The following is a 12,590-nucleotide window of genomic DNA, read 5'->3' on the forward strand; positions in this document are numbered from 1 at the left end:
CATAACGCACAGTGGGGCTCAGAACAGCTGGTCAGAAGTGAGGGAGTCTATCCTAAATCCTACTCAGGCCATCTCCCGAGTCCCTGCTTCCTTTCGATCGGCCAGCTGTGGCAGTTCTGCTGCGAGCCAGGCGCAGTCATCAGGAAATTCCCTGGGTATCATAACTCGTGACAGCCACATCTAATTAATCATCAACCTTGTAACATGATCCTGCTCATAACGAGGGGACCTGCTGAGTCTTTGGAAACCTGTCCACTGGTCTTCTCCAGACAATTCCTTCCAGACCCAGGGACCTGTGCCCGAGGACCCCAGGCTGATGGGAGCCCAGCTCTGCTCTGAGGCTGGTAAGTGGGAGCCCCAAGCTTGGTCCCTAGACCAGGGATGCAAGAATGAGAGGGGAGGCTGTGGAACCTTGGGAGAGTCACTTTTCCCCTAGGGCTTCAGTTTCTTCATCTGCAGGCCAGGGCCAATGCAACTCACCCTGCCCACAAGCTTACGGGACTGCTAGAAGCACAAACCAAAAGGTTGCCAGGCACAATAGTTCTGAGATCCTCCCCTGAAAGCACAGTGTTCCCTTAGCATGCAGGGCAGGGGATGGAGAGCCTGGTCTTTTACCACCAGACACCAGGATTGCATCTCGGAACCCCGCTCCCTCCCAGGCAGAAAGCCTGGAGTCTCAGCCCTTGGCTCCACAGGGGCACAGAAGGCTCGCACAGCAGTAGCAGGTAGCACCCAGAGCTCCGTGGGAAAGAAGGTGGTAAGGAGGGTGGGGACCAAGCCACTAGCTGCTGCTGTGGCAACTGTGTTTTGGATTCCAGGTCATGGCGGTGCCACAAAGGAGGCAGCGTAGGAGTGCAGGAGCAGGAGCTGGGCTCCGGCTCAGCTCCGGCTCCTCTGCTCCTCACTGTGGAGATGTGCAGAACCACCCCAAACTCAGTTCCCTCTGAGTGCTTCCCTTCAGGCTGTGGGAGGAGTGAAAGAAGCTGTAAAGGGTAATGCGTGCCTGGCACCCAAGGGCTTTGATGGCTGGAGGGGTGGCCAGGAGGATAATAAAGATCCAGGGACGTCCTTGCGGAGCAGAGGGCTGACCCTCAGTCACTTAGATTCCAAGAGACTTACTGCAAAGATTCTCTTTGAATCAGCCTCGGGGTGTGGGGTGGGGAGGGGAGACATCCAAAAGTTGTGACACCTGTCTCAGGGGGTAGTTAACTCCTCACATTTAGGATCTCTAGGCAGGTCCTTGGCAGGCCAAACATATTGATCCCATTGGTGGAAAAGGAGACCTGTACCAAGAAGGGCAGTAGGCAACAGCAATTAGCATCTGGGTATCAGTCCTGGCTGCCCTCCATAGAGCCTCCTGGATGCCTCAGCGACTCTGCAGTGGGCCCAAAGACAATCCATCCGATGTCAGGGCCCTTGACTCTGGCTCCTGGTCACTGTCTATGCCTATCCAGGGACTCTCCCTTGTTTGTGCATAGCCTCCAGGAAAAGGCATCTGGGCAGACCATCAGGAAGGAAGGGAGAGATGAAGATATTCCAGAAGGGGATGAAGGTTGTGCAGGGGGCTTGGGTGAGGGAGGAGTGAACTTGGATAGCAAGGCCCTATGAGCGTGTTCAGAGGTCCCCAAGGCCACAGTGAGTGCTTGTCCCTAATGCCTCATGTGAGAGAACCATGGTAGGCTTGCCTTTGGCCTGAATCCATCAGAGACAGATTCCCTATGACCTCAGGGGTATCCCTTGTACCCGACCAGATTTAGCCTCTCCTCCTTCTGACCTTCTGGAATCTTGAAGGCTTGTGAGTAGTCAGAGAAGTGTGGCTGGGAAAACTGGTAAGATCCAGGAGGGCAGGGGCCTGCTTTTTGGGTTGGGGTCTAGTTCAAGTTCCAGTGGAATTCCCTTCCATTTCCAGCTTCCATCTTCCAACCCAGAAAGAGCAGGACAGGAGGGGAGGAGGGGAGGAGAGAGAGGAGAGGCGTAGCACTGGCTCAGTGCAGGAAGCTCACCAGCTTCCTCCAGGCTCAGGCCTGAGGCTTGGGAGGAAGGGCCGCCCAGGAGGGAACTTCCCCTCCCAGCTGCCAAGCGGAGTGGGGTTGGGAAGTCCCCTGATTGTAAAACCCAACCCTGGGGCTTGGCTGGCCCAGTCCAGGATTCTGGGCGGCAGACCTGGGACTCCCTCTCCAGCCTATGCCTCCTCCCGCTACCTCCCCCTGTGCAGGAGCCGTTGGATTCCTTTCTCTCCTAGGAAGAGGAAGTCACCCTCTCTGTGGACCATGGCCTTCACAATATGGGGCAGGTTCTCTGTGGGACAACCATAAAGTCAGACAGAGAGGAAAACAGCACCAATACCAGGACCCATCTCCGCAAGCTAACCACAATTAGCAAGCCCATCCCCTCTCAGATTGTTTCTAGATACAGATAGAATATATATGTGCATATTAAACATATATGTGTCGAACAAAACCTGGATCATATTATAGCTACTGTTCTAAAACCTGCTCTATTTAATGCCAATAACCATTACCAGGTATCGAGAGCCAGCACAGGCAGGAGTTCCTTCCATTTTTACAGCATCTGAATTTCGCGATGGAACTCGGATCCCAGGCACGCAAAGCAGGTTCCTCCTCAGGCTTCATCAGCTCTCCGGAGGTCCCCTGAATGAGGGCGGCGCAAGGGGCCCCCGGGAAACGGGGGCGGGGCGGGGCGGGGGGGGGGGCGCAGAGGACTCCGCGGAGCCGGCAGGTGCGGGCCCGGGCCGCGCTGACACTGCCCCGCCTCCCCGCAGGCCCCAAGGCGCCGCGAGAGACCCTCCGCTTCCACCTGGAGGCCAAGGGCGCGCAGGTGCGGCTGGACGCCCGCGGGAGCACCGCGCGCAGGCGCGCCACGTTCCACGACGGCATCGTGTTCAGCCAGCGGCCCGTGCGGCCGGGCGAGCGGGTGGCGCTGCGCGTGCTGCGGCACGAGCGCGGCTGGTGCGGCGGGCTCCGCGTGGGCTTCACGCGCCTGGACCCCGCGCGGGTGTCCGCGCCCAGCCTGCCGCCCTTCGTGTGCCCGGACCTGGAGCAGCAGAGCCCGACGTGGGCGGCCGTGCTGCCCGAGGGCTGCGCGCTGGCCGGGGACGTAGTCCGCTTCTGGGTGACCCGGCGCGGCCGGCTCTTCGCCACGGTCAACGCGGGCCCCAGGCTCCTGCTGCGCAAGGGTGTGCTCATGGGCGCCCCGCTCTGGGCCGTGATGGACGTGTACGGGACCACCAAGGCCATCGAGCTGCTGGGTGAGGCGGCGGGACCCAGGCATCGCCCCTGGGTGGGAGGTGGAGGCTCGGGTGGTACCACGCCCCCCCCAGCCGGGGGTGGGGGTGGGGTGGGGAGATCGCTCAGTTTTTCATATATGGTTGTTGCGTCAGCTCCTGCCCAGTGTCAGGTGTGAAGATGGGCACTGGGGATGCCAGATGGACAAGACCCAGTCAAAGGGAGAGCAGCCTTGTCCCTAGAGAACGCTAAGATATGACTAGCATTCCAAACATCTGTTAAAGGGGGGTTTCACAAAGGGAGAGATTGGGGACCAGGTTTTGCCCCTAAGTAGTTCACAAGAGTCAAGGGTGGCAAGCAAAGGGAACATAAGTATGAGGGTTAGAGGTGCACAGGAAGACTGGTTGTGCAGTGGGGGTAAAGTGAGCCATTCCGTCAATGGGTAGGGAAACAGGAACCGTCCGTCTAGCCACCTTAAAGGAGAGTGGATTTCAGGGAGAGTGGATACAGGAAACGCCCATAAAAAGAAAGATTGGGATTCCTGTGCTGCTCCTCCACGAGCTATACAAGCAGTCCATTCTCTCCTCCGTTTTTATTTTTTTTTAAATTTTTTTTATGATAGTCATCAGAGAGAGAGAGAGAGGCAGAGACACAGGCAGAGGGAGAAGCAGGCTCCATGCACCAGGAGCCCGATGTGGGACTCAATCCCAGGTCTCCAGGATCGCGCCCTGGGCCAAAGGCAGGCGCCAAACCGCTGCGCCACCCAGGGATCCCTCTCTCCTCCGTTTTTAAAATCACTTGTCACAGCTGCTGAAGCCTCACCGCCCCCTCCCCAACACACACCTGTTTTGGTTGGTCTGGCGTGGGCCCAAGCACCTGTTTTCCCCCACCAACTGGGGGATTTTAGTGCACATCTGGGTTTAGGAAGGCAGGTAAGGCTGAGGTTCTCCAGTCAAGCAGTGACAATAGGGCAAAGAGGAGGTGTCTAAAAGAAGGGTGGGGTGGTTTAGGAAAAAGAATCTACAGCCTCACAAAGTCTCTGCTGGGTTAAACTGGGGAGGGGGTGGTTGGGGCCGTAAGATCAGTGGGGAGCTCCAGCACTGTAACCCAGGAAAGAAAGCCCATGCAGTTACCTCAAGATCTGGGAAGGGACTGTGGGAGCACCCTGGCTTTGCTTTCCCTGGGCCCTAAGTCTCCCTCTCTGCCTCAGATCCCACAGCCAGTGTCTTCCCCTCAACCATGCCACGGGCCGTCGGTGATGAGACTCTGCAGCCTGAAGGTGAGTGGCTTCCCCCAGCACCAGGGACTCCCCAGGACTCCAGCACCAGAGGCACCAGGGGAGGCCCCAGCTCTGGAAGCTCACTAAAGTCTTTCCAAGTCTCACAATGTCTCCCGCAGGCTTTAAGTCAAAAGATTGGGTGCTGCCTATGGGAAACCTAAAAGCAACTTAATAGCTCTGCCTTCTAGAACATTCACTAACTTTACAAATTACAAGAGCCCATTCATGAACAAATAATGTGATTTTGTCCCTGCTTTAAAAAGCAGTCCATGTTCATAATAAAAAATTTGCCAAACAGAAATAAAATAAATATTAAAGAATATATATGGAAGTTAAAAAAAATCACCCGTGACCTCTTAGGTGGATTTTCTCCTACTATTTTGTAGTCATATTTCTATGGGAAATTGTGCTCTGTTTTCCTTTTTCCAAAGTTGAACTTTTGTACGTACATTATGGCTTTCTTCCCAGTTGTTTTCTTTTGTTTGTTTCTTTTATTTTTTATTTATTTATTTTTTTATTTATGATAGTCATACAGAGAGAGAGAGAGGCAGAGACATAGGCAGAGGGAGAAGCAGGCTCCATGCACCGGGAGCCTGACGTGGGATTCAATCCCGGGTCTCCAGGATCGCGCCCTGGGCCAAAGGCAGGCGCCAAACCGCTGCGCCACCCAGGGATCTCTGTTTGTTTCTTTTAGATTTCATTTATTTGAGAGAGGTTTGGGGAAAAGGAACAGGAGGAGAGGGAGCGGGAGGAGCAGATTCCCTGCTGAGCAGGGAGCTCAGTGCTTCAATCTCAGGACCCTGGGATCACAACCTGATCCAAAGACAGACACTTAACCGACTGACCACCCAAGCGGCCCCCCCAGGTTTTTTTCATTTGATTATGTTGAGAGCATTTTCTCATGAGGTAATCTTCAGAATAGGACTGTGTGGTTCTCTGCCCTAAGTTATACCGTGGGTAGGCTGCTTGCTGTTTGCCCCCATGTGCCCCAACTGGTGTTGTCCCCTTTTCCAGCCACAGCAGGGGAGGGGTGCATCATCTGCTTCCACCATGCTGCCAACACCTGCCTGATTCCCTGTGGCCACACACACTTCTGCAGCTACTGCGCCTGGAGGGTCTTCAGGGACTCTGCAAAGTGCCCTGTATGTCGCTGGGAGATCAAGACCATGGTGCCTGTTCGGGGCCCTCCTACTCTGAGGACTGGAGAGGGCCTCCTGATGCGGATGGCAGATTGAGTCTAGCTCCGAGCCTGGCCTCTGCAGAGGGAGGAGGTGCAGGTCCACTCGCCTTCTGGAGAATAGTCAGAAGAGCTGGTCAACAACAAGGATAGCAGAGAAAGGAGGCAATGACTCTTTCCCCCTCCCCGACAGATTGGGGCCAGTGGAGAAACGAGGACCCCCTTTTTCTGCCCACACTAGAACTATCTCCCTGGTGGCATTCCTGGCTATAGAAAGTGGTTCATTTGTGCCCAGGGCTTGCCAAGGCTTTTGGCTGGCCACTTGGTACAGCCACCATAGGACAGACCTAGCAATGCTTGCTAGGTACATACATATAGGTCATGTCAATGAGAAAGGCCTTTATTCAGAGATGGAACAGCCTGATCCCTGGTTTTATCGGGAGGAAGTTAAGATACCGGCATGTAGCTGGTGGAAGCCCAGTCCACCCTGGGGTATTGAGGAGCCTGGACCAGACACAGGGAGGCATCTGGGTGGAATGTTTATACTCCTGTATGGAAGCTGGGTCCCCTCTGACAAGTCCTCCGTAAAGTGGATCAGTGGTTACCCACCCTGCCTGCCTTGCAGGGTGATTGTGAGATCCCAGTGAGATCACATATCTGCAGATGTTTCTGCACACGAGCCTGTACTGTTGTTGCTGTGCTTATTTCCTTGCCAATTTCTGAGGTGTCAAAATAAAATGTATCTTTTGTAAAGTATTCTGTTATGAGTATGTACCCTTTGCCGCAGTCATGGGGGATGGATGGAGCTGTGGGCCGCCGGGATGCTGGGGCATTTGGGAACATACCTCTGTCCTCTATAGACACACCCTAGGCTTGCAGTGGACTGACTGGGTGGGGCTCCGACTCTCAGGCCTGTGGACTTTGTTCTGAGCATTTGAAGGGGATAGTACTGTGCTCCCAGCCCTGACATCACAGCCAGGCTTAGCCCTTTGAGGGGACTGCCAGGAAGCTCTGGCTCCCGAATGAGAGAGGAGTTGACCCGGGAGCCCACCTCAGCAGGTGCTTGTGTTAGGGCAAGCCATACCTATTATTTTTCTATTGTTCCTTGCTCCATGACTGGTGGGGAGGTATCTCCTGGGAAAGAGGGCTAAAAGGGCAATTCCAACCTTTTGTGCTCAAAATTGTCATGATGGGCACCTTCATAAACTGCCTCCCTACCCACACCATTGCCAACCAGTGGGTTAGGGCATTGGGTTTGGTGACCCTGGAATAGCTTACACTCTGGAATAGGATCCCCTCTCCATCACTCATGAACGTTGGTTGTGTTACTTGACTCCTGTGAGCCTCAGTTTCTTCATATGTAAAGTGGAAATAAGATCATTTCTTTTGTTGGCAAGTGTGAGTATCATAAGTATGAAACTTGTAGCTTTGATGAAGTACTCAAAACATGGCATCTGCCTTCTCCTGAAAAAGGCATCTCCTAGGGGAAGCAGCCAAGAGATCAATGGGCTAGGTGTCAGGGATCAGGGTGTGAGTCCTGACAGCCCACTGACTTTTACCATGGGCCCCCATGTCACCCCAGTATCTTGGAATGATTCCTATAGATCCTTTTTTTCCTTCCTTTAAAGTGTCTTTTTGTTTTTAAATCCAGAGACTTGTAGGACAAGGGCAGTACTTTAATCCTATTTCCAGTGAATACCTTCTTATTAGTTAACACCTGAGAAAGCCTGATCTTAGACATGATCTCTAACCAGAGTGGAGGAACTTCTGGAATGGTGGAGTAAGGAGTTCTATAAATCCATTCTTCCATAAAAGCGACACAAATATTGGCAGGATTATAAAAAATCAACTTTTCCAGAACTCTAGATATTAGCCAAAAGTTAACAACAATCTGAAGAGGGGTTTTATCCAAGAGAAACTGCTCAACTTTGGTATGAACAGTGGAATTTGTGGTGTTTTGACTTGGCCTACTGCCATCCCTTTAGCCTCAACTCCATAGGAGCCTTGAAAAACAGCAGCCTGGAAGCTGCTGGAGGGGACAGGTTGGGTTAGGGGAACCTCAAAAGTTCTGCCCCCCAAGTATTATCACTGTTTGGACTGTATGGTAATTCACTGGAAAAGCTTGATTTACGGGGTGTTATTATTGAATTCGAGTTGGAGCTCTCTACTTGGGAAAAACCCTATTCCCAGGGCATTTGTCAAATATAATCAGGCTCAGTTGCTTAGCCTCACAGCTGCCAAAGACTGCAATACCTGTTGGGGCAACATGAGCCCAGCCAAAGACCTAAAAGGGAGATCTGAGAAATTGGATGTACAGAGGGGAATTTGAAAAGCTCTGGTATAATTTCCCAGGGTCTAAAAGATGACGTACATGGTCTAGAAAGACCGGAAGGCCACGATCTCTCACTTCTGGCTGACCTTGAGGTCCTATACAAGCAGGAAGTAAAGACTAAGACAAAGCTGTAAATTGTTTGAACATTGAAGGGATACATCAACACACAGAGCTTCTTGGTCAAAAGTGGAAGATTTTCTAGCTCAAGGCGTTTAAGGAAATCTCTGTCCAATCGCTAGCTGACCATTACGCTAACCCAGCAGAGACATCGGTGGCTGCACACTGAGGAATTATAGACCTCACAGAACTGGTTCAGGAAAGTCATTGAACAAACAAATATACAAACAACAGTAGCAACAAACCCTGGCAGGGGTTGGGGTGCTGGTGCTGGTGGTGTCATCTGATATTCAAAGTTGCCATATTATGTTCTCTAGAGGATCCGGTTTTCAAAGACGGGGGGGGGGGGAATAGATATATATATAATCCTGAAAAGAAATAAGAAAGCATGGCCCATATACACAGTATGGCCCATTTCAGTGACTAGATGCTGTCCTGAAGGCTAGATTTTGAACTTATTAGACATAGATTTTCTTTTTCTTTTTTCAATTTTAATTTTAATGAGTTTATTTTTCTTTATTTTGGGAGGGGGGTTAAGTTTTTTAAATTTTTTTTGAGAGAGAGAGAACACGCACATGCTTGCTCATGAGCCAGAGGAGGGGCAGAGGCAGAGGGAAAGGGAGAAGCAGACTCTCCACTAAGCAAGGAGCCTGACTTGGGGCTCGATTCCAGGATCCTGAGATCATGACCTGAGCCAAAGGCAAATGCTTAACCAACTGAGCCACTGAGGCATCCCAGTTTTTAATTTTAATTCCAGTATATTTAACATACAGTATGTTCTTTAGTTTCAGGTGTACAATATAGTGATTCAATAGTTCTATACATTATTCAGTGCTCATCACGATAAGTATACTCTTCATCCAGTCCACCTATTTCACTCATCCCCCTGCACCCCCCCCGTAACGAATTCGTTCCCTAGAGTTTAGAATCTTTTTCGTGCTGTATCTTTCTCTTTTTTCCTTTATTTTCTTTATTAAATTCCACATATGGGTGAAATCTCATAGTTTTTCATTTCTCTGACTTATTTCGCTTACCATTTTACTCTCCAGCTCTACCCATGTTCTTGCAAATGGCAAGATTTCATTCTTTTTTATGGCTGAATACTATTCTAGTGTGTGTGTGTGTGTGTGTGTGTGTGTGTGTGTGTGTGTATATCATCTTATCCATTCATCTATTGCTGGAACTTGGGCTGCTTCCATAATTTGGCTATTGTAAATAATGCCAAAATAAATATAGGGGTGCATATATCATTTTGAAATAAGTATTTTTGTATTCCTTGGGTAAATATCTAGTGGTGTGATTACTGAATCATAGCATAGTTCTATTTTTTTATTTTTTGAGGAAACTTCATACTATTTTTCCACAGTGGCCACACCAGGTATGCAGTGCATTCCCCTCAACAGAGCATGAGGCTTTTTTTTTTCTCCATATTTTCACCAACACTTGTTTTTTTGTGTTTTTGATTTTAGCCATTCTGACAGGTGTAAGGTGATGTCTTATTAGTTTTGATTTGCATTCCCCTGATGATGAGTGATATTGAATAACTTTTCATGTGTCTGGTGGCCACCTATATTAGAGGCTTTATTTTTTAATTGATTTATTTATTTGAGAGAGAGCATGCACATGGTGGAGGGGGGGAGCAGAAGGAGAGAAAAACTCCAGCAGACTCTGCACTGAGCATGGAGCCTGAGGCAGGTCTCAATCCCATGACCCTGAGATCACTACCAGATCTGAAACCAAGAGTTGGACACTCAACTGACCGTGCCACCCAGGTGCCCCTAGACAGAAACTTTAAGTCAGCTATTTTAAATATGTTCAAAGTGGTAAAGGCAGGACGTCTGGGTGGCTCAGCAGTTGAGCATCTGCCTTCAGCTCAGGGCATGATCCCAGAGTCCTGGGATCGAGTCCCACATCAGGCTCCCTGCATGGAGCCTGCTTCTCCTTCTGCCTATGTGTCTGCCTCTCTCTCTGTGTGTCTCTCATGAATAAATAGAATCTTTAAAAACAAAACAAAACCAACGTGGCAAAGGAAACCATGTCTAAAATTTATAGGACAGTATGTTATCAGTGCCTCACCAAATAGAGAATATCAATAGAGAGATAGAAATTATGAAAAGAACCAGAGAGAAATTCTGGAGTTGAAAAGCACAATACCTAAAACAAAAATTCACTGGAGGGGCTCAACAGCAGATTTGAGCCACAAGAGGAAAGATCAATGAACTTCAAGATAAGTTAACACAGATTATCTAGCCTGAGGAAAAGGAGAAAGATGGCAAAAATGAACAAAGCCTTAGAAAACTGTGACGCACCACCAAGTGCTCCATTATACACATAATAGAATACCAGAAGGAGAACAGAGAAAAGGGGAGGAAAAAATATTTTAGAAGACCAAAAAGTTTCTAAACTTGAGGGCTCCCCTCATACCCCCAGTGGGGAGGGGATGCTGAGGCTCTGCCCACACACCTTGCATGAGGCATCAGCTCAGAACCATAGCCACCCCCACCATTTAAGGGTGGGGTGAGGTGGGGCACAGCCTAGGGAACCTACCAGGAACTCCCCTGTTGTGAGCAAGATGTTCACTGGTGGTGAGGGACAGAGAGCATTATGGCAGAGCTGATGGCCTTAAGCTGGGCCCAAGTATGTGAGATCCTGAGGAAAGAGCCGTACAGGGCAATGCCTTCCATCAATCCAATACACATATCTTTGTCATTATGGGGCAAGTTAACCAAGATCTACCCCACCATCTGGTGGCTGTTCTAGGATGGCCTTCTGCCCAAAGACACCTTCATCATGGGCTCCACCCGCTCCCACCTCAGTGGCAGACGTATGAAAACAGAGTGAACCTTTCTTCAAAGCCACCCCAGAGGAGAAGCCCAAGGAGTTCTTTGCCTGCAATTCCTATGTGGCTCACCAGTATGACAACACTGCCACCTACGAGTGCCTCAACAGCTACATGAATGCCCTCCCCTAGAGGCTGCAGGCCAGCCACCTCTCCTACCTGGCCTTGCCCCACTCACTGTCTATGAGGCAGTCACCAAGAACCTCCATGACACCTGCATGGGCCAGAGCAAACAGGCTGGAACCATGTCTGTGTGGAAAAGCCCTTCAAGAGATATCCTCAAAGCTCCAACGGCTCTCCAACCACATCTTCTCCGTGTTCTCAGAGGACCAGATCTACCCCATTGACCATTACCTGGGCCAGGGGATGGTCCAGAACCTCTCATGGTGCTGAGGTTTGCCAACAGGATCCTCAGCCCTATCTGGAACCAGGACAACTTTGCCTGTGTCATCCTCACCTTAAAGGAGCCCTTTGGCATTAAGGGGTGCCGCAGGTACTTTGATGAATTTGGGATCATCTGGGATGTAATACAGAACCACCTCCTGCAGATAGTGTGTCTGGTGACCATGAAGAAGCTGGTCTCCCCTGATCTCAATGATGTCCATCAGGAGAAGTTCAAGGTGTCAAAGCATATCTCAGAGGTGCAGGCAAATAAAGTAGTCCTGGACCAGAATGTGGGGAACCCCAAAGGAGAGGGTGAGTCCACCAAAGGGTACCTTGATGACCCCACAGTGCTCTGCGGGCCCACCACAGCCACCTTTGGGGCCATTGTCCTCTATGTGAAGAACAAGAGGTGGGACAAGTTGCCCTTCATCCTGAGCTGCTGTAAAGGCCTGAATAAGCACAAGGTTGAGGTGCATCTGCAGTCTGGGATGTGGCCAGCAACATCTTCCAGCAGCAGTGCAAGCACAACAAAGCCGTGTACATCCAGATGATGACCAAGAATCCCAGCATGTTCTTCAAGCCTCTGGAGTCAGAGCTGGACCTGACCTATAGCAAAATACGAGAACGTGAAGTTCCCCAGTGCCCATGAGCACCTTATCCTGATCATCTCCCATGAGAACCAGATGCACTTCCAACACAGTGACAAGCTCTGAGAAGCGTGATGGGTCTTCACACCACTGCCACACAAGACTGGGCACAAGAAGCCTCAGCCCATCCTATCTCATGTGTTTGTTTACAGCCGTCAAGACCCCACAGAGGCAGACAAGCTGATGAAGAGAGTGGGCTTCTAGTACAAAGGTACCTGCAAATGGGTGAACCGCCACAAGCTCTGAACCCCAGGTTCCCACCCCATCCACCATAGCCCAATACATCTCTGTCCTTCCAACTTGCTTGCTGCCCCAACCCCATATCAGGAGGGCTTCAGGGCCATAGACCTCAGCCTCACATTCCTGGCCCCTGGCCACCCCACCCACTCAGTGCTGCTGCCACTCTGGGTCTAGCTATATTTCTCAACCACCAAGCACTCAATACTTGCTTTGTGACCATCCCCTGCTGAGGCTGGCCCTGCCCGAGCCAGCTTCTGTCCACAGAACTGAGCTTCAACAGAAGGAAGTAGAGTGGTTCTTCCACCTGTCCTGGGCTCCTCTGCCTAGGAC

General features: G+C 50.7%; 1 protein-coding gene and 1 pseudogene across 1 annotated transcript; both read left to right on the forward strand.

The window, feature by feature from the left end:
* Window positions 1–239: 239 nt before the first annotated feature.
* NEURL3 (neuralized E3 ubiquitin protein ligase 3) lies at window positions 240–6,387 on the forward strand. Its single transcript, XM_055327518.1, has 4 exons — window positions 240–344; window positions 2,783–3,268; window positions 4,456–4,524; window positions 5,539–6,387. The coding sequence occupies exons 1-4, from the start codon at window positions 317–319 to the stop codon at window positions 5,757–5,759; spliced, it is 804 nt and encodes a 267-aa protein (XP_055183493.1). The 5' UTR covers window positions 240–316; the 3' UTR covers window positions 5,760–6,387.
* A 4,367-nt stretch (window positions 6,388–10,754) lies between these two features.
* On the forward strand, window positions 10,755–12,266 carry LOC129510772 (glucose-6-phosphate 1-dehydrogenase-like; annotated as a pseudogene).
* Window positions 12,267–12,590: the final 324 nt, after the last annotated feature.

The sequence above is a fragment of the Nyctereutes procyonoides genome, unplaced genomic scaffold (genome assembly GCF_905146905.1).
Source record: "Nyctereutes procyonoides isolate TBG_1078 unplaced genomic scaffold, NYPRO_anot_genome, whole genome shotgun sequence".
NCBI lineage: Eukaryota > Metazoa > Chordata > Mammalia > Carnivora > Canidae > Nyctereutes > Nyctereutes procyonoides.